At 42.5% G+C, this 20440-nt stretch overlaps 1 protein-coding gene across 1 annotated transcript in view; it reads left to right on the forward strand.

Annotated features, from left to right (window-relative positions):
* Window positions 1–20440, forward strand: part of LOC126485017 (trichohyalin-like) — a 181056-nt gene that overhangs the window by 117276 nt on the left and 43340 nt on the right. Inside the window, exons 5-6 of the mRNA XM_050108622.1 lie at window positions 6579–6757; window positions 18413–18628. Of these exons, the coding sequence (XP_049964579.1) occupies window positions 6579–6757; window positions 18413–18628 (395 nt within the window). The remainder of the gene's footprint in view (window positions 1–6578; window positions 6758–18412; window positions 18629–20440) is intronic.

Here is a 20440-nt window from a genome sequence, read left to right on the forward strand (position 1 = left end):
AATACTTCTTTTGGATCAATTGGCCAACAGTAAAAGGAAGTACACGATAAGTCACACTAAAACATGGGTCAAAATGACGTCAGACACCACATATTTAAAGTGAATAGCGTCTTGTAAATTACTGCATTAATATGGATATTGTATTGCGTTTCTCATATTTAGTATGTCTGTGTAAGTTTAGACATGATTTGAATTAGTTTTGTATTCTGTGGGGTATGTATCAAATGTTTGTAAATATGATATGGTGGAATTTATACTCTTCACGCTTTCTGTGCACCAGAGAAGATGCGTCTGTGGTGCGAGCTGGCAAAGCCCATTGACCCGACATAGCTCAGTTCCCTTTGTATTTGCCTCATCTGTTAACTATCTCCACAGCTCTAAATGCCAAATAAGGATGCGTTTGATACAATAGCACTTCTCTAATCTTTCCGAACTGGGAACAATTTGATCCCATGTACACTCAGATATACTTGGTACATGTCGTCCCGGAATATTTGTAAAGGAACTGCCAGGAGGTTTTTCTAAGTTGGACCTTGAGCTTACGGCTTAAAAATCATTCTCGTAATGGATCTATATTCAGCGCAATTATGGACAGCTGCATAGGCAGCATGGCTCTATATTCCACAGGGTACTACCAACGACTTATTGAGTCAATGCCATTACGCCGGTCAAAAGGAGGTCCGACACGTTATTAGGAGGCGTCCCACGACTTTTCTAACCCTAATGTATACATCTACCGGAATTGCTAAATGGCCAAACGGAAGCTGAATATAGCAGACTGTTCCGATTATTTCAAAGGACTACTCATCACACAGTATTAACTTAGACATAAACAGTCATCTGCCCTACTTACGCTCCACCGTGGCACCATATCCCCTCACCCCTTCGTCCTTCGTCTTTCGTATCCCATTCAATATTATAGCATCATTCTACAGCGTCTGTCGAATACCCAAAAATTATTTTATGTATTAAAATTTTGCAAATGTTACTGATTCATAAATCATATAACACGGAAGTTATATTTATTAAATAACTGTCATAGCGTCGCAGAAGAAATTGTCATATACTTACAATGGGAAAACGAAGTAAAAAGGCCGGCCGTGGTGGCCGTGTGGTTCTAGGCGCTGCAGTCCGGAACTGCGGGGCTGCTACGGTCGCAGGTTCGAATCCTGCCTCGGGCATGGATGTGTGTGATGTCCTTAGGTTAGTTAGGTTTAAGTAGTTCTAAGTTCTAGGGGACTGATGACCTAAGATGTTAAGTCCCATAGTGCTCAGAGCCACTTGAACCATTTTTGAAGAAAAAAGATACGTATAATGGAAAGTATGTGAACCATACCCTTCGCTAATGATACACATGAACCACAATGGACAGAACATCACCAGACAGTAAAAACGACACCTTGTTGATATGGGCATGCATTTCTGTCCCTCACTATCTCTACCGTCTGGTTAAGTAGTTCTAAGTTCTAGGGGACTGATGACCTAAGATGTTAAGTCCCATAGTGCTCAGAGCCACTTGAACCATTTTTGAAGAAAAAAGATACGTATAATGGAAAGTATGTGAACCATACCCTTCGCTAATGATACACATGAACCACAATGGACAGAACATCACCAGACAGTAAAAACGACACCTTGTTGATATGGGCATGCATTTCTGTCCCTCACGATCTGTACCGTCTGGTTATAGCTGCTGCACATCATTCGATTGGTAACCCTTTGTAGTGTGAATGTCCTGGATCTAGTTCTTGATTTATTGTGTATCTGTTATGTTGAATTAGTCGTCAAATTCATTTAGTTTTTGTTTCTAAATTATATTAATCAATTTTCACTTAAATTTCTTTTAACATTTGTTCATTACATTTTCTTTCCGACAAGGATTTTTTATGTCTCTTCTCCATTTCCATATTTCTATTGATACTAATGCATTCATTTCTCGTTTCAAAACGTCCACTCTTCGCAACCACTTGTTAAAATAGTCCAAATAAATGTCTTGATGAATGTATTTCATGTTGTTATAGGGAAGTGTGTGTTTGTCTATAAATTTCTCTTATTTCCAAACGCTTCGTTACTTACTCATTCCTTCTTTTAATATTCATTAGACCTCTGTTGTCATTTGATGTGCTTCCAAAGAAGAAAACATCATTTATTTTCATTTACATTTCGTTTCATTTTTAATTTTTGCTATTACTTTCCTCTTTGATTTATCTATCACCAGTGTTTTAATCTTGTGTGTGTTTATTTTATATTTGTGAATATGGAAAATGTCAGACAAAATTTTTTTACATGGTCATTCCCTTCTCAGATTCTGCTGTGACTGCAGTTTTATTGGCCAGTCAAATACATCGTGTTTACCACTAATTTTGATCCCTTTCATGCTGATTTTTGTTGTTTGTATTGGACTTTCTATATGTATTAAATAATTAGGGAGCGATAGCACAGCCATCTTGGACACCTCTTCTGACCGCAGTCTCTTTCTTAGTACAACTGACACCTACTTTTGTACTCTGGTTTTTGTACTGATTGATAATACATCTTTCATCTCTTAAGCCTGTTCGAATGTTATTCAGTTTTCCAATCAGCACATTCCAGACCACTCTACCTAAAATCATCTGTAGGTCAATTAATACCTCATACATTTTCCTGTGCGTCTCAGTTCTTCTTTCTAAGATTATTTATAGTTCCAAAGTAGGTTCCCTGGTACCCTTTCCTTTTCCTAAATGCAAATATTCCTAAATGTTGGTTAACGCATACATGCGTTAATATATTCAATTTGTACCCGAATATAATCACACAGGTTGAACAAATATTTTGTTAGGGGTTTTTTAAATACGTGCGAATGCCAGAACTTGTAATTATCCACATATATTTCTAATTGAGAGAACCACTTGCTTTAAGCCCAGCTCATATAGTTTTAGGCTCTAAAGAACTGAGTTTTAAAGGCCCTCCTTGCTCATTTGGATAAGAAATCCAAGCCGAAAATACACTTCCAGACAAAAAAAGTCAAGGACTCAGAAGGGAAGAGGGAACGAAATGAAATTTCACGGACTGAGAAAGTAAGGAATTTCACTGCAGTGGTTACAAAATCGAGTCAAAATTACGGAGAATTTCGCAGTATGAATCCACGTAACGGCATGACTTTGTGCACCCTCTGCCCTGGATGCATACACTGATTCGGTTAGGATGGGTATCATAAAGTCATTTTAGCCTCTCCTGAGGCATATTTTCTCACAATAATTGTAACTGGAGCTTGGTATGCTGGACGCTGGGACCGTGATGCAGCTGACGTCCGCACATGTGGCACACAGATTCTACCGGTGGCAAATGTTGATCTCATGCAGGCCGTGGGAGCCCCTCAGTCTCGCACAGGCAGTTCGTAGAGACAGGCGCCACGTGTGGACGGGTATTGTCCTGTTGGAAAAGGATAACACGGTACTGTCGCTCGAGACCTAACACATGAGAACGCAGTACCTCCAAGTGCCGTCAGTGTTCCGTCAACCATTACCATACGTGAACTGAAGCCACACCCGTGACACTAGGGGTTACACCGCTGAGACTCTCCAAGACATCAGCAGTCCATGCTATCTGGTCGCGCCACCACTTCAGACGCAGCTCCCTCTCTGGTGGTGTCAACGACAGCCTACACACGGGACGGCAATGCCCTGGTCTGGCAGCTGCTGGCGTCCGACGAATGGTGCTGGGTGACACATAGTGTTGTAGGGAGTGCATAAACTTTTCTCTGATGCCATTTGCAGATGGAAGGAGCCACCATACCAACATACACACTGACTTATTGTGTGTCTTCTCGGAGCTTCACTTCGTTTGGCAGGCAGTGTAAAAATTATTATCATATTTGTGCATTTCGGCAAACCAGTTGTGTGAGGAAAGTAATGAGAATGTTTTTTTATCTACCAAAGCTTTTATTATTTTCAGATAACAATACTGTCCTCTTAAAAGTAGTTGCCATCGGCAGCTACACTCCGGCAGGGCTGTGGTTCCCAGTCTCGGTAGCATCGGTGAAAAGCTTCAACTGGTATAGCCTTTAACATGTGGGTCACCTTCTTTTGAATTTTCTCCAGAGTCCCAAAACGACGTCATGTTAAGAATTTCTTCAGTTTCGGGAAAATAAAGAGCTCACAAGGACACAGATCAGGTGAATAGCACGGCTGTGGAACAAGAGGAATGCCTTTTAACGTCAAAAATTCCATGATGGAAGTGGTCGTGTGGTATCGGGCGTTGACATGAGGCAGCATCCAATTGTCTGCAATGTCAAGATTTCCTGTACAGTAGAAGTGTTTAACTTTAACGACTCACCCTGCATCCTTACTGTTAAACGTCGGTCTAATCTCAAAATAGCACGCACACGATCGACGTTTTCGCCGGTTTTTTTTAAATTGGAGGCCTTTCTGAGCGTGGTTTATCTTCAACTTGTACTAGTAATTCCAAAAATGATTTTTGCCAGCGAAAGCCCTGTGCTCTTCATCAGCAATGTTCCCCAAAGGCCTTTTCAACTTATCAATGTTTACACACGCAGATTCCGCAAGTGTAATACAAAACTTGTTATCATAACATTGCTCTAAACTTCGCTGTTCCGTTCTCGTAACAGACAACAAAAACGCAGTTTCACTGATGGCTCTCTCAAAAGTCACGTGACGGGTGTACGGAGCTGAAACTCGGACTGAGCATTTCGAAGTGATGAACACACCGTTCTACAGAAGTAGAACATCTCAGTGTGGCCAGATCGCTCCCAGCGTTGTTAGTCCCATTGTCCCATTACTTTTCTCACACACCTAACATGACCAGCTATTCAACTTGTGCACATAGCCCAGTGATATACTATGTGACCGAAGATATCGGACATCTCCAAAACATATGTTTTTCATATTATGTGGATTGCGCTGCCACCTACTGCCAGGTGCTCCATATCAGCAACCTCAGTAGTCATTAGACATCGTGACAGAGCAGAATGAGGTGCTCCGCGGAACTCACTGACTTCGAACGTGGTCAGGTGATTGGGTATCACTTGTGTGATATGCCTGTACGTGAGATTTCCACACTCATGAAGATCCCTAGGTCCACTGTGATAGTGAAGTGGAAACGTGAAGGGACACGTACAGCACAAAAGCGTGCAGGCCGACCTCGTGTGTTGACTGATAGAGACCGCCGACAGGTGAAGAGGGTCGTAATTTGTAATAGGCAGATATCTATCCAGACCATCGCCCAGGAATTCGAAACTGCATCAGGATCCACTGCAAGTACTACGACTGTTAGGCAGGAGATGAGAAAAGTGGGATTTCATGGCCCAGGCCGCGCGGGGTTAGCAAAGCGGTCTAAGGCGCTGCAGTGATGGACTGTGCGGCTGGTCCCGGTGGAGGTTCGAGTCCTCCCTCGGGCATGGGTGTGTGTGTTCGTTCTTAGGATAATTTAGGTTTAGTAGTGTGTAAGCTTAGGGACTGATGACCTTAGCAGTTAAGTCCCATAAGATTTCACACACCTTTGAACATTTTTGAACATGGTCCAACGGCTGGTCATAAGGCATACATCATGCCGGTAAACGCCGGATAACGCCTCGCTTGGTGTAAGGAGCGTAAACATCGGACGATTCAATGGTGGCAAAACTTGTGGAGTGACGAATCACGGTACACAGTGTGGCGGTCCGATGGCAGGGTGTGGGTATGGCGAATGCCCGGTGAACGTCGTCTGCCAGCGTGCGTAGTGCCAACAGTAAAATTCGGAGGCGGTGGTGTCATGGTGTGGTCGTGTTTCTCATGGAGGAGGCTTGCTCCTCTTATTTTGTTTTGCATGGTCCTGTGACAGCACAGGCCTACATTGATTTTTAAGCACCTTATTGCTTCCCACTGTTGAAGAGCAATTCGGGGATGGCGATTGCATCTTTCAACGCGATCGAGCACCTGTTCATAATGCACGGCCTGTGGCGGAGTGGTTACACGACAATAACATCCCTGTAATGAACTGGCCTGCACACAGTTCTGACCGGAATCCTGTAGAACACCTCAGGAATGTTATGGAACGCCGACTTCGTACCAGCTCTCACCGACCGACATCGATACCTCTCCTCAGTGCAGCACTCCGTGAACAATGGGCTCCAGTAGCCCTCGAGCAACTAATTGAACGTATGGCTGCGAGAGTGTAAGCTGTCATCGAAGCTAAGGGTGGGCCAACACCATATTGAATTCCAGCAGTACCGATGGAGTTCGCCACGAACTTGTAAGTTATTTTCAGCCACGTGTCCGAATACTTTTGATCACATAGTGTAGGTTCACTGTTCATTTAACCTTTCACAAATAATTACATGTCTAGTTCTGTTCAGTACTTTTAAATCTTGACTTACTAATCGCTGACTTAGAAAAACAGATGGATCTCGTAACTGTATTTTCAGCGCTGAGCTACGTCCTACGATAAGATACTTCAGCTCGTAAGACAGAGCATGGGTCACACGAGTCGAAATTAATCGATTGCAAAGGATGCTGATGCTTACTTAGTTTACTGAGCGTATTTACTTATTTACGTACATGCTTCGTTTTACTGTTTGTACGATTTGTTGTTGTTGTTGACAGTGGCGGAGGAGCTGGAGAAGCGACGCGCGCAGCTGGCGGCCGAGCTGCAGGAGCAGATCGCCGTCAGGCACCGCTTCCTGGACGAAGCGAAACGGCAGGAGGACGTCGTGGACCAGACGTTCGCCCGGCTGACGGAGGAGGCCCTCCGGAGGGAGAAGGCGCAGCAGCTCGACCTCTCGGTCTGACGTCACAAGTGATAGCCTGACCTCTCTCCCGTTCCTTAAAAGCTGAGTGGCCAAACCTCACAGGAAGGATTCTGGCTACGTCGCTCAAACGCGCTACGAGATACTGCGTTTGGTATCAATCTTGCCACGATGTCTGAGCAACTGGCCTTTAAAATTGATACACCAAGAAGAAATACAGATGATAAACGGGTATTCATTGGACAAATATATTATACTCGAACTGACATGTGATTACATTTTCACGCAGTTTGGGTGCATAGATCCTGAGAAATCAGTACCCAGAACAACCACCTCTGGCCGTAATAACGACCTTGATACGCCTGGGCATTGAGTCAAACAGAGCTTCGATGGCGTGTGCAGGTACAGCTGCCCATGCAGCTTCAACACGATACCACAGTTCATCAAGAGTAGTGACTGGAGTATTGTGATGAGCCAGTTGCTCGGCCACCATTGACCAGACGTTTTCAATTGGTGAGAGATCTGGAGAATGTGCTGGCCAGGCAGTAGTGGAACAGTTTCTGTATCCTGAAAGGCCCGTACACGACCTGCAACGTGCGGTCGTGCATTATCCTGCTGAAATGTAGGTTTTTGCAGGGATCGAATGAGGGGTAGAGCAACAGGTCGTAACACATCTAAAATATAACGTGTACTGTTCAAAGTGCCGTCAATGCGAACAGGAGGTGACCGAGACGTGTAACTAATGGCACCCCATACCATCACGCCGGGTGATACGCCAGTATGGCGATGACGAATACACGCTTCCAATGTGCGTTCACCGCGATTTCGCCAAACACGGATGCGACTATCATGTTGCTGTAAACAGAACCTGGATTTATCCGAAAAAATTACGTTTTGCCATTCGTGCACCCAGGTTCGTCCTTGAGTACACCATCGCAGGCGCTCCTGTCTGTGATGCAGCGTCAAGGGTAAACGTAGCCATGGTCTCCGAGCTGATAGTCCATGCTGCTGCAAACGTCGTCGAACTGTTCGTGCAGATGGTTGTTGTCTTGCTAACGTCCTCATCTGTTGACTCAGGGATCGAGACGTGGCTGCACGATCCGCTACAGCCATGCGGATAAGATGCCTGTCATCTCGACTGCTAGTGACACGAGGCCGTTGAGATCCAGCACGGCGTTCAGTATTACACACCTGAACCCACCGATTTCATATTCTGCCAGCAGTCATTGGATCTCGACCAACGTGAGCAGCTATGTCGTGATACGATCAACCGCAATCGCGATAGGCTACAATCCGACCTTTATCAAAGTCGGAAACGGGATGGTACGCATTTCTCCTGCTTACACGAGGCATCATAACAACGTTTCACCAGGCAACGCCGGTCAGCTTCTGTTTGTGTATGAGAAATTGGTTGGAAACTGTGCTCATGTCAGCACGTTGTAGGTGTCGCCACCGGCGCCAACCTTGTGTGAATGCTCTGAAATGCTAATCATTTTGATATCACAGCATCTTCTTCCTGTCGGTTAAATTTCGCGTCTGTAGCACGTCATCTTCGTGGTGTAGCAATTTTAATGGACAGTAGTGTAGTCTTTTAATCTGGTATGACAAAGAGAAAAGACACATGGGTCATAGCACATCGGCATTTAGGCATGAATTCAGGTTGCTGATGTTAACAGAATACAAGGTTTGTCTTCAATAGTGCAGAGACAATGTTCCCTTGTAAACCTCTGCATGGGACGAAGACAAGTATTTCACTAACGAACGTCACATCACGCCGCATTGGCATAGGCGTAAGGTGGCCACCTACAAACCATATTGGCACCAGTTTGAATGTGAGGCATTGGCAAACCGCTTCTTTGAGGTCCGTGTGGAGACAAAAGCACCACACAGGGTGCAAGAGGAGACAACTTCATAGTACCTTCCCATGAGTTCTGGCCACTCAATGCAACACTTACTTTCCGACCTGTCACTACGTATCAAAAAACGTAGATAGAACGTAAAATGCTGTGTCACGAAACTAACTTTGTCTAATCTAATTACACGCATGAGTAATGCAATCAGAGCCAACAGTACAGTAGTTAGCAGAAATCCTTTTCGGGTGGATGATCGTCACCAGACATCGTGGAACACACATAAAGCGTCGGTTTTCTGTGACCGCTCTGCCGCCGCCGAAATTTAAGTCCAAGATGCTACGAGACTGTATTAATAAACAGAAGAGAAGAGTTAAGATGGTGGTTTCATTGCTTCAGATGATCTACATAGTCTGACCCCACTCGAGTACAACGCAGAGAAGGTTCATTCAACGTTGTGAATCTGTCAGAAAACTCATTCTTTATGACTTAGTTCCACTTGCGCTTCACATTGGCTCGAATGACGATCATGTCGTCAAAACGCTGACCCATCTTATGAATTTCTGCATTTTTCATTTTGTGGTACGTTCATATTGATAAGACCAGCCGGCCTGAGTGGTCGAGCGGTTCTAGGCGCTACAGTCTGGAACCGAGCGCCCGCTACAGTCGCAGGTTCGAATCCTGCCGCGGACATGGATATGTGTGATGTCCTTAGGTTAGTTAGGTTTAGGTAGTTCTAAGTTCTAGGGGACTGATGACCACAGCAGTTAAGTCCCATAGTCCACAGAGCCATTTTTTGATAAGACCAAGTCTAGACACCCGTGATGATTTTCCATAAAAGAATGTTCTCGTTTAGCATTTCAGTCAATTCGTGCCAAACGTCCATGCGTTCTTCTTCTTGGTTGGGAGTCAACGTGTGGCGGATAAAGTCTGCGAACAGTTGTCTCTCCTTCAAAACATTCTAGAAAAGACTTACACACTTGATTTAGAAAGTGTGCCCAACTGCAGTGTACGACACAACGGCTATGATACATTATGGATGCATGTCCAGTGCTTAACACTGCCGCTCATAAATGACTGATCGAATGCCCATTTGTTGTATAAGCTCTTATCTCAAGTTGCCACCATAGTTATTATGCCAACGTTGCTTATACACCGGTAATAAAATCAGTGTTGCAACTTTTGAGACGTGTCGTATACACTGGAGATGTATCCGAAACACCGAGGCATTTAGATGACACACTATTGCCTCCCAAACTTATTAAGTAGGACTCCCGTCAGGTGGTTTCTGTGGTAAAAAAAAAAAAAAAAAAAAAACAGGAAAGAGCAGCGGGAGGAAAGGCAGGAACGAATACTCCCGTGTGCTAGTGGTGTTACTAGTACCAGTGGGAAGAGATGGTCCTGTACTTTCTGACCCTATTGGTGCAGGTTGTACGGAACGATGTAGGCGAACAGACATCATGCCATGTTTTCATTTCATTCCGTGGAGAGACAGAGGTAGATGCGTAAGGTGAGATTTTCATAGAACGCGAACACCTCCAACAGGAGTTTCTTTAAAAACTGCTCTGTTGGCAAGCAGGTTGCATCTTCTTACACTTACGTACACGGAAGAGCCAAAGAAACTGGTACACCTACCTAACATTATGTAGGGCCCCCGGGAACATGCAGAAGTGCCGCAGCACGACGTGGCATGGATTGGACTAATGTCTGAAGGAGCGCTGGAAGGAACTGACGCCATGAATTCTGCAGGGCTGTCCATAAATCAGTAAGAGTACGAGGGGATCAAGATCTCTTCTGTACAGCAAGGCATCCAAAATAAGCTCGATTATGTTCATGTATAGCGAGTTTGGTGGCCAGTGGAAGGGTTTAAACTCCTGAAGCCACTGTATAGCAATTTTGGACGTGTGGGATGTCGCATTGTCGTGCTGGAATTGACCAAGTCCGTCGGAATGCACAATGGAAACGAATGGATGCTGGTGATCAGACAGGATGCTCACGTACGTGTCACCCCACAGCATTTACAGAGCCTCCGCCAGCTTGAACAGTCCCCTGTTGACAGGCAGGATCCATGGATTCATGAAGTCGTCTCCATACTCGTACACGTCCATCCGGTCGGTACAATTTGAAACGAGACTCGTCTGACCAGGCAATGTGTTTCCAGTCATAAACAGTGCAATGTTGGTGTTGACTGGCCCAGGCACAGAGTAAATCTTAGTCTCATGCAGTCATCAAAGTTATAGGAGTGGGCCTTCGGCTCCGAAAGTCCATATCGATGATGCTTCGTTGAAAGGTTCGCACGCTGACACTTTTTGATAGCCCAGCATTGAAATCTGCATCAACTTGCGATAGGGTTGCACTTCTGTCACGTTGAATGATTTTCTTCAGTCGTCGTTGCTCCCATTCGTGCGTGATCTTTTTCCGGTCACAGCGATGTCGGAGATTTGATGTTTTAACCGGAGTCCCGACATTCAGAGTACACTCGTGAAATGGACGTACGGGAAAATCCCCACTGCATCACTAACTCGAAGATTCTGTGTCCCATCGCTCGTGCGCCGACTATAACACCGCGTTCAAACTCACATAAATCGTGATAACCTGCCATTGTAGCAGCAGTAACCGATCTAACGACTGCGCCAGACACTTGTTGTCTTACATAGGTGTTGCCAACCACAGCGCCGTATTCTGCTTTTTTACTTATCTTTGTATGTAAATACTCATGCCTATATCAGTTTCTTTGGCGCTTCAGTGTAGTTACCTATGTACATGTGTGCTACTACTGACGGGTATCAACGACCAGTATCAATGGTTCAGACACCCATTGGATGAGCTCCCGATTTATTAACAAATAACCCACATGTGTTAAAAAAATTTCATTCTCAAAAATTATCGACAGAAGATGTTAAATTGTTTCGATTAATTTTGGTTATCCAGAAGGATTTTGATACTGTTCCTCACAAGCCACTTTTAAAGAAACATATTGTTTATGGAGGAGCGTCCCATCTGTGCGACCGGATTCGTGATTTCCTTTCAGGAATGTCACAGTTAGTAGCAATTGACAGAAAGTCATCGAGTGAAACGGAAGTAATACATGACGTTCCCCAAGGAAGTGGTAGAGGCTCTCTGCTGTGCCTAACCTACATAAACGATTTAGAAGAAAATCTGAGCAGCCCTCTTACACTGTTTGCAGATGGTGCTCTTATTCACCGTCTAGTGAAGTGATTAGATGATCAAAACGAAGTGCAAAGTGATTTAGACAAGATATCTGTATGGTACAAAAGGTAACAATTAATTAAACAATGAAAAGTATTAAGTCATTCCGTGAGTACTAAAAGGACTACACTACATTTAGGTTACGTGATAGATCACCAAATGTAAAGGCTGTCAATGCAACTAAATACTTTGGGATCACAATCACGAATAACTTACACTGGAACGATCACTTCTAAATGTTGGGGGGAAGACACACCAGAGACTGCGTTTTATTGGAAGAACACTTAGAAAATAAATGGCAGCTCGTCTTGTATAATTGTGAAATAGAACAGAGAGTGCCACGGTTATGGTACGCGAAATAGGGTGGCAATCATTAAAACAAAAGCGTTTGTAGTTGCGGCAGGATCTCCTCATGAGGTTAAAATCACCAACTATACTGTGAAGATATGTTTGGTGCCCACCTACAAAAAGAGAAGCGACCATCCTAATAAGGTGAGAGAAATCAGAGCCCCCAAGGAAAATTTAAGGTAGAGAAGTAGCTGGAAGATTTTTCGATAAATTCGTCTGCCAGGTACCTAATCTTGAACTGCAGAATAATTATGTAGTTGAAGCGTAGATGCCTACCATATTATATGTCGTATGATGTGCTTGTGAACCCCATAGTAAGGAGGTGTTTCTGGGTAGTACAGCTGTTCACTGGTTGACGGTGAGTAGAATAGAAGTGGCGAGTTGTTTTCTGCACAGTGGGCCGTTTGTCCTGTTATAGTTCCAGACAACTCTTGGTCAGCAACAAGCAATTGACCACCACAGTCGGATGTGACGGTTGTGGTTTTGCCCGAGTGACAGGACTCATTAAGTACATAGAAAGACCTGCCACTGATCGACCTCTGAGATAATGCGATGCGTATGACATGCTTCTGGTCGTGATCAAATCCACTGAGATTGCGCGTTCTGTTCATCCTTCGCAAGTGACCTGTACAAGTTTTGACGGTATCCCAACATAATAAGTTGCGGAAAAATTCTGTTCGCTGGATCGACATCAGCACTCTTCTCTCCAACTCGCTAGAGTCTAATTGAGTTGCATATTAACAATAGACATCACAAGAGCCTACACACTCCCATCAAGGAAAACAGTGCGCTAGTGCCACACTGTACGAAGTCGATGTTACAGAGAAATGAAAATTTCGCAGACGAATTTGGTCAGTAAATTTGATGAGAAACGTTTCTCTACGCAAAAGATATTTGTTGGAAATATACCGTTTATGATCAGTGGTCGAATGAGAGTAATTTCTGATGGATTTTGCAGTACTGATTCTGTCACACGCGTTTCGTGTTGCGGAAATCTAAACCGGCGTTTCTATTACAAATGAAATCTTCGTGCAAGTAGGGGAGATTATGCATTAAAGAGAGTTCATGATAAACATGTGTGCACGATCAGAAGAAATTCCCTAAATCTTGTCACTCATGTGAAAGGTTAATGGATATGTCCAGGTTACAACACATGGTTTCATATGTAAGGAATTGTCATAATTTCAGCTGCTCAAAGCATGAAGCTTAGCTTCTGAATCTTGATGGCTTTTATCTCATATGGTCAGTGTTTCTGAGTGGAAGTAATGCAACAACTCTTCAACACGGAACCACATTGTCGTGATGTACTTTGTGATAGTTGATTGAGGGAAAAAAATCAGATTTATTCATATATATTGTAGTATACTGTTCGACAGTTCTGGATTACCCTCACATTGTCAGAAGTGGGATCACATAATGCACCCAGGAACATTGTCAAACATGATCGTTTTGGTGGTCCAAATGTCCAAGCATAGTTTTTCATAGGTATGCTGAGCTCCAAACCTTTGAACACGGTACACTCACTGGTGATGCTATGTTCCCTCCGCATGTTAATGTATCTGTAGTATCGACTTTGTACAGTGTGGCACCAGTGCACCACTCCTTGATGGAAGTGTGTAGGTTCTTGTGTTGTCTATTGTCAGTATGCAACTGAATTAGACTGTAGGCGAGTTGCAGAGAAGAGTGCTGATGTCGATCCAGCGAATAGAATGTTTCTGCATCTTATTCAGTTGGGATATCGTCCGTCGAACTATGTTACTTGGCAGTGTTACACAATCCGAAGTTCTGCAAGACAGTGTTCCATAAAAATGTCTTTCATATTTAGTAATTTCCAATAACTTTACTACTTATATCAATTACCGATTTTACCACACTTCTGATTCTAACGATGAAACTAGTCTTTTCATTATAGTTTTGCATATTATTTGTGTGTAAATTTAATTTGTTCCTATGCTTTGGTAATTTGGTGATATTGTCTTCATAGAATGTGAGATAATTGTAACTGACTGAACAGGAGTTATTACCGGTGGAAGTTCGAAGCTTAAACACTTGCTTGATTATGAGTAGACATTTAAGAAACTATAACCACATTCAAGGAGGAAGAGATCTCTCGACATGTGTTCCTTTTCGTAGCATAGTTACATGTGTGGTATCAGAATGAATGTTGGATGCGGAAGTGATTCTGAATTTCGCTTTCTTAATGGTAACACTGTTTAAAACAGTATAGTGAGTATCATAAAGTCTGACAACCTGGAAAGAGTCTTTCGGCATAGTTGTCATATTTTCAAACTCAAGTTCAGCAGTGATGACTTTACATAATTCCTACTCGGAGCGTCCTAAGAAACGCGCAAGCTTCAAATAGATCAGTTAGCGAAATTTCGTTTAGCGGAAGTGACTTGATAATTATGAAATTCCTGAGTCGCTCCCTAACCAAAATATCATTCTACCTTCATATTTAATATCGTTTCCTAAGATTTTTGTTCACAATACAACGACTAGCATTTATGTAAGCCACGGTTTTTTCTTTATTTTGTGCTTACATTTCTAAATTGCTAACATGTTACAATGATCAAATGATAAATGTATCTATCCACTCATTCTCGCTCCTTGTGGAATGGTTTAGAGTACAGTACACAGCAATACGATTAGTAGCTGTTACCTGCCTGCACAATACCCTAATACTTCTACACATGCATATTCGTGGACAGTGGCACCGTCTGCCCCTGGCGATTAGTACACATACGCATCGCCAGTAAATTCCTGTGTCTTAACTTGGCGTACTTGCTGAAAATGTAACTCTAACTGGTGATGTAACTCTGTACTATAATTATTAATAAAGTGTGAACTGTAGCGTCAGCCACTAACCGGACAAGGGTACATCTCGAACAGGGGGCTCAAGGATGCAACAGTTTTAAAAAATTAACAAAGCATAGTGCCGGACTGCCCACTGGGCGCCTAGCCGGCTGGTTAGGCAACTCGCTTGGCTCGGCGCCTGGCCGGCGCACCAGCAGACGCGCACACCTAGAACACCCAGTGTGCGCGTTCGGGATAACGCTCGCCTGCTGGTGCCTGCAGAGTCTAAGTCCCTTATCAGCTCGCTTACGTAACCAAGGTCGTTCGCTCTCTATATAAGCGGGCAGTGCGCGCCAGCGGAACCATTCCGCTGTGAGCTCTATCTCCAACAGCATTGAAGCACTATGCCTCGTCGACGCGTGTATCGTCAACGTCGCCACCGCATGCCTGTCTACAAACATAAGTCTCCAAAACAAACTTGGCACAAATGGAACAGCCCAATCTGTTATATTGAATGGACCTATATTTTTCCGTGGATGCCGAGTTAATTTTAGCCTCGATGCTGGCACAGGGAATACTGGAAGTGGATGGTTTACTCTTGGTATCGTTCGATGTGAGACTGCCTCTCTACCTGGATTGGAGTCATTCGCCGACCGAGATGTCATCGCCTACAAGACTTGGCATTGTGGAACAGATGCTAAATCCCAATCTAGACCTAGTGATGTATATAGTAACATGCCTTTTACATTGTATACCCGCTCATGTCGTAAAGTTAGTAATACCGGTGCCGTATCTGCTCTAAAGAAGCGTACAAAGCAAAGCATCGATGTTTCTCGTGCTAGAATGAAGGACTCGAGAAATAAGGTGACCGTAAACGCAAACGTAAAATAATATGATAATTCCATTCGTAAACCTCACAGATAAGCGAATATTACAGAAAGTGCTTGACAGTGACAATTAATAATTACAAACAGAACACAATATTACAAAAATACCGTCCTAAAATTTTGTTTTGCTTATACCGCTCGTTTTGTATTATAATTACTTGTTACACGTGAGGCAGAACGTCGACGTTTTCTAATTTTATCCAGAATTGGACTTTTTCTGTTCGAGAAGGCTATAGAAAGCACTTAAGGAACGCTTTATTAATTGTACAGTGAGGTCATGAGGTACTAAATAGGCTGTCTTGACTTTTTCTGCTCCTAAGAAGTGTTGAGAATCTCTGTATAAAACTTGATCCACCAACAATAATTCATGTTTTTCATTTTGATGAAGGTATAATTCCAGCAATGCTCACAGGTTGTATTTGTTAACTTCCGTGTAGTTCTTCAGCAGGTATCGTGATGATGTAAGAAAATTATCCTTCATGCAGAAACGCTCGACTTTTCTTTCAAGCACATTAACGGGCGGACTGAGATGGTTTCAGCACAGTATAACGCGGTGCAGTATAGATCCTAATTTTGACTTAACCAGAGACAAATAATGTTCTTCTAGATATTATGACAATATGAAAAGCAGTAATAGAGCTTATGTTTTTACGAAAAATCTGACAACCGTGAGACATCGATAATTATTGGACCAATCGCTAGACGGTAAAGGTTGCAAGTATATGGTGGATGAATACGTTGTCAGTCGAAGGAAGGCAAATGTATTGCAGTAATCAAATTTTTATTTGTCTGCTGGTGAATGTCTCTTTTTAACAGATTTCTTTTCGCAAGCCCTTGAAACTTTTTGCTATAATCATTGTCAGTTAATTTAGTGCACTGAAAATCAGAAAAATTTGTCTCATAGTGTTATCCATGGAACTTTTTTTATACAGAACGGCTCTTCGTCACAATAAGTTTATTTAGTGAATTGTATGTAGAAAAATTTTCCACATAAAATGACTACTTGTTTCTGCATTATGCAAGTCAGTTTAGATGTATACACATGGAGAAGTTGAAAGTTGGTTCACTGGGAGTGATGTTACGTGAAAATAACGTGTACGGAAAAACAGAATTGTTCACTAGTCGTCACTACCAGTTTTGGTCTTAATTAAAGAATAATAGTACAGAGAGGTTGTGCATGTTTAAGTTGTTATTATTAGGATCTGAGAGATGATGAAATTAGATTGCACGGTAGTGATACATTAGAAGGATGCAGTTAATCAAAACCTGAAAAATAACGAACTACTACGTGTTTCAGATAACTCCACAACACTGAATTCTAAGAGATTCATATTGGTAGAATTCTATTTTGTTAATAGCCGTTGATCTCTTATTTATACTGAAATCTAACAGTTAATGCAAGGGGAACGGATATATTAGAAACTTACACACATTTGTACTTTTATGAGTGCGCTTGATCTATAAATAGGAACTGTACTTCCAAATCACGTACTTGCACTCCGTTTATCTTTATAAAGTGATTGTTTCAGTACAATATTTTGTAGGTTGAAGATAAATTCATTAACCCGCATGAACATTTAAGAAATCACTTGTATTTTTGCAGTATTCGAACAAATGTAAAAACTCTGAGTATAAGCTGAAGCAGTATGAATGTCTTTAAACAATAACAAATTAATCAAAATAGATTTATCAATGTTTTTCTCAATTGTAAGTGGAAGAAAAAAGGGGAATGCAGAAATACATGAACTCGTTTGGGAAAATGAGAGGATAAAGGAATATATGATGCACTATGTAGGGAAAAATTCTGTCTGGTTTATCGTAAACATCGTGTAGTATGTTTCAAAATGAACAGTGAGAAAGAAACCATTATAAGAATGGTGTATATACGAGTACCCGAATCCTTCTTTCATGAGTTGTTACATGCATACTGTTTATCACACAAGTCTCCTTGTCAGTCTTTATTGATGAATAGATATAATTTGAATATCTTCGTCATTTGTAGTTGAACGAGTGGAAGCAGTCCATTATCATGGATCCTGAAAAAAGGACGGCTGAGCATCAAGAAGTGCCAGATTCTCTATTAAGGGTGTCTCTGCTAATAGCCGCCAGGTTCTTTTTTTGTGGTGTTCCGGCTGATATATATTCAGTTTCGGTTTTTCTATGTGTAGCTGGAATCTTCCCACATAAACACTACTCATCACATCTTTCATGCCACTCGCAGCGAGGACAGAAAGCGTCGGTTTGTTTCCCGTTACAGTGAAAAGTTTTTTAAAGCTCGATAGAGCGGTCCCTAATTAGTGTAGTGTGATGTTGGTACTATCGGTATGTCTTAATATGGACAATAAAACCCTACCCAGTAGCCAGCGCTCCGGCAACGACGTCACTGCCCTTACTGACTGTCACCAGCGTTCACAGCAGCGCTGCTCTGCCAAACATCAGAGAAGACACTCCTGACAACTCTTAGGAGAGACACCCTGTATGTGACTGCAGTTTATTAGTGTCTTAGAATGTGATAAGTAATTGCATGTATTTCTCTCGAGTGTGAATGAAGAGTTTAGGGCTCGAATTTTGGTGCCTCAAACTTTTGCATCGCCTGCTGGCAGGGAAGAGCACTGTATCGAAGCTGGTGTCGATGCTCGCAGGCGTCGCTGCGTCGTGAGCAACAGCTGTTCCGAGAGAACCTGGAGGAGATGCGCAGGAAGAAGATGGAGGAGGAGTGCGAGCTGGACCGCCTGCTGGCCGAGGAGCAGGAGAAGCTGCGAGTGCGGCAGGACACGATGCGCGCCAAGGCGAGGGCGGCCAGGGAGCAGCTCATGGAGGTAGCGGGCCAGCTGTCTCTGGAAGCAATAAATAACTTTATATTCATCTCTACCTCCACTAGATCTATACGAGCATTACTCCCTGTCAATCCAAAAAGTACAACGCACAGAACGTGCATGCACCATGTGAAAAAGTCAGAAAAGTCCTTCTTTGGGATGTTGTTCAGATCACGTATCGCAACGACTTGAATTTCAGTTCTGTCATCAAAGTACTGAACCTTCGCTTTGCGGTAGTTTCGTATTAATAACGCCTAGTTTCGTCATCTGTGATGATTTTTTCCAGAAAATAATTGTCCGTGTTTTGCACTTGTATTAAGTCACGCCAGGTGTCCATGCACCATTCATTTTGCTTGACAATAAAAGCGTGCAGGACAGTCTTTGGACATAGTTTCCCCTTCTTTAAATCGTTGTGGATAACGTCTTGCAAACTTGATTTAAAAATGGCGTTCCATTGCATAAAAACGATGACATATTACGGATGCATTTCCACTAGTTAACGCTCTTTGATTACAACTGTGTGGTTGAAGACACATTTGTTGGTGACAGTTGTTAGTTTATGGCACCACTGCTGTTACTACACGGATATCACTTACACTCCAGGAATAATATCAGTCTCAGAACTTTCTCTAGTTTGAACATTGTGCGAAACAATCCAAGTCAGGCTTCCCCTTTCAATGCATTTCTATCTACAGTGTGCAGAAAACCAACTGATGAAAAGGTCAGGACATGGCTGAGAATCATGATTCAAGGAAAACTTTCCTATTAGGTACAGGTCGGAAATCCACTGTTGCAGAGCTATGTACCTCAACAACAGAGACTCAGCAGTGAGGGTATGTAAGTTTGATCAGTAAGCTAAAGGGTTAGTGTTTGACTGTCTCTATAGCTTATTATTCAACAACTAGCATTATACTAACAAAGAGCTTTAAGGAATTTTTAGCGCATCTCATTTTCTAGTCAAATTTACCTAATAAACATAACAGAAAGTATGGCTCTAACCAACCATGGGTCGGAATTTAAAGTCTGTGTAGCACTGACTATCAAACAGCAACAATTACCTTCAGCCAATTTGGTTAGTAGCTGCATTCTTTAACATAACACGTATTAGATGGAAAAATTTTGATTAAATTCACGTACTTCTGCATGTGCATTGCGAATCTCATCTAGTCCTGACTAGCCAAAGTGGCCTTCCTCCACCCAGCTTCTTCGACCTCCACTTTTGTTCTCAGATGGCTTTTTCCAGGGAAGAATACAGTTCGTGGTTTCTCGTTCTTGACGTGACGTATAAGCACAACTTTTTGAGAAACTGAATAACTCGATTGTTAAAAATTTATTAAGTCATTTGAGAAAACTAGAAAAATCCTTGGAAACTTAAAATTTTCCGCTTTCAAAAAGCGAAACTCTGTTTCGAAAACATTAAATAAACTATGATAGTTCTCCTTTTGTAAAAATTGACTTCTGTCTTGTTGTATCCTACCCAGTATTGAAAGTATTGTATTCTTGTCATTTCTAAGAGTTTGGCTTTTGTAGTGCAAACTACTATCTGTCTGACAATCCAAGTCCATGCATTTAATTTCGCCGCTGGGTACAATTTAATACCCAGGGTCAGAACTACTTTGCTTGTTATGCACAAGTTTCCAAGCAGACCTGATTGTTACTGCAAACTTTTCATTACCCATTCCCTAACCCTCCCCCCCCCCCCCAAAAAGAAAATCCAACATTTTCTACTCATTGGAGAAACCGCCAATTTTGTTCCAAAGCAATTTTGCTTCGTGAATGTTGTATCCATGTCTAGCTCATACCAAGCAGTGACGT

Source organism: Schistocerca serialis, chromosome 6 (assembly GCF_023864345.2).
Source record: "Schistocerca serialis cubense isolate TAMUIC-IGC-003099 chromosome 6, iqSchSeri2.2, whole genome shotgun sequence".
Lineage (NCBI taxonomy): Eukaryota > Metazoa > Arthropoda > Insecta > Orthoptera > Acrididae > Schistocerca > Schistocerca serialis.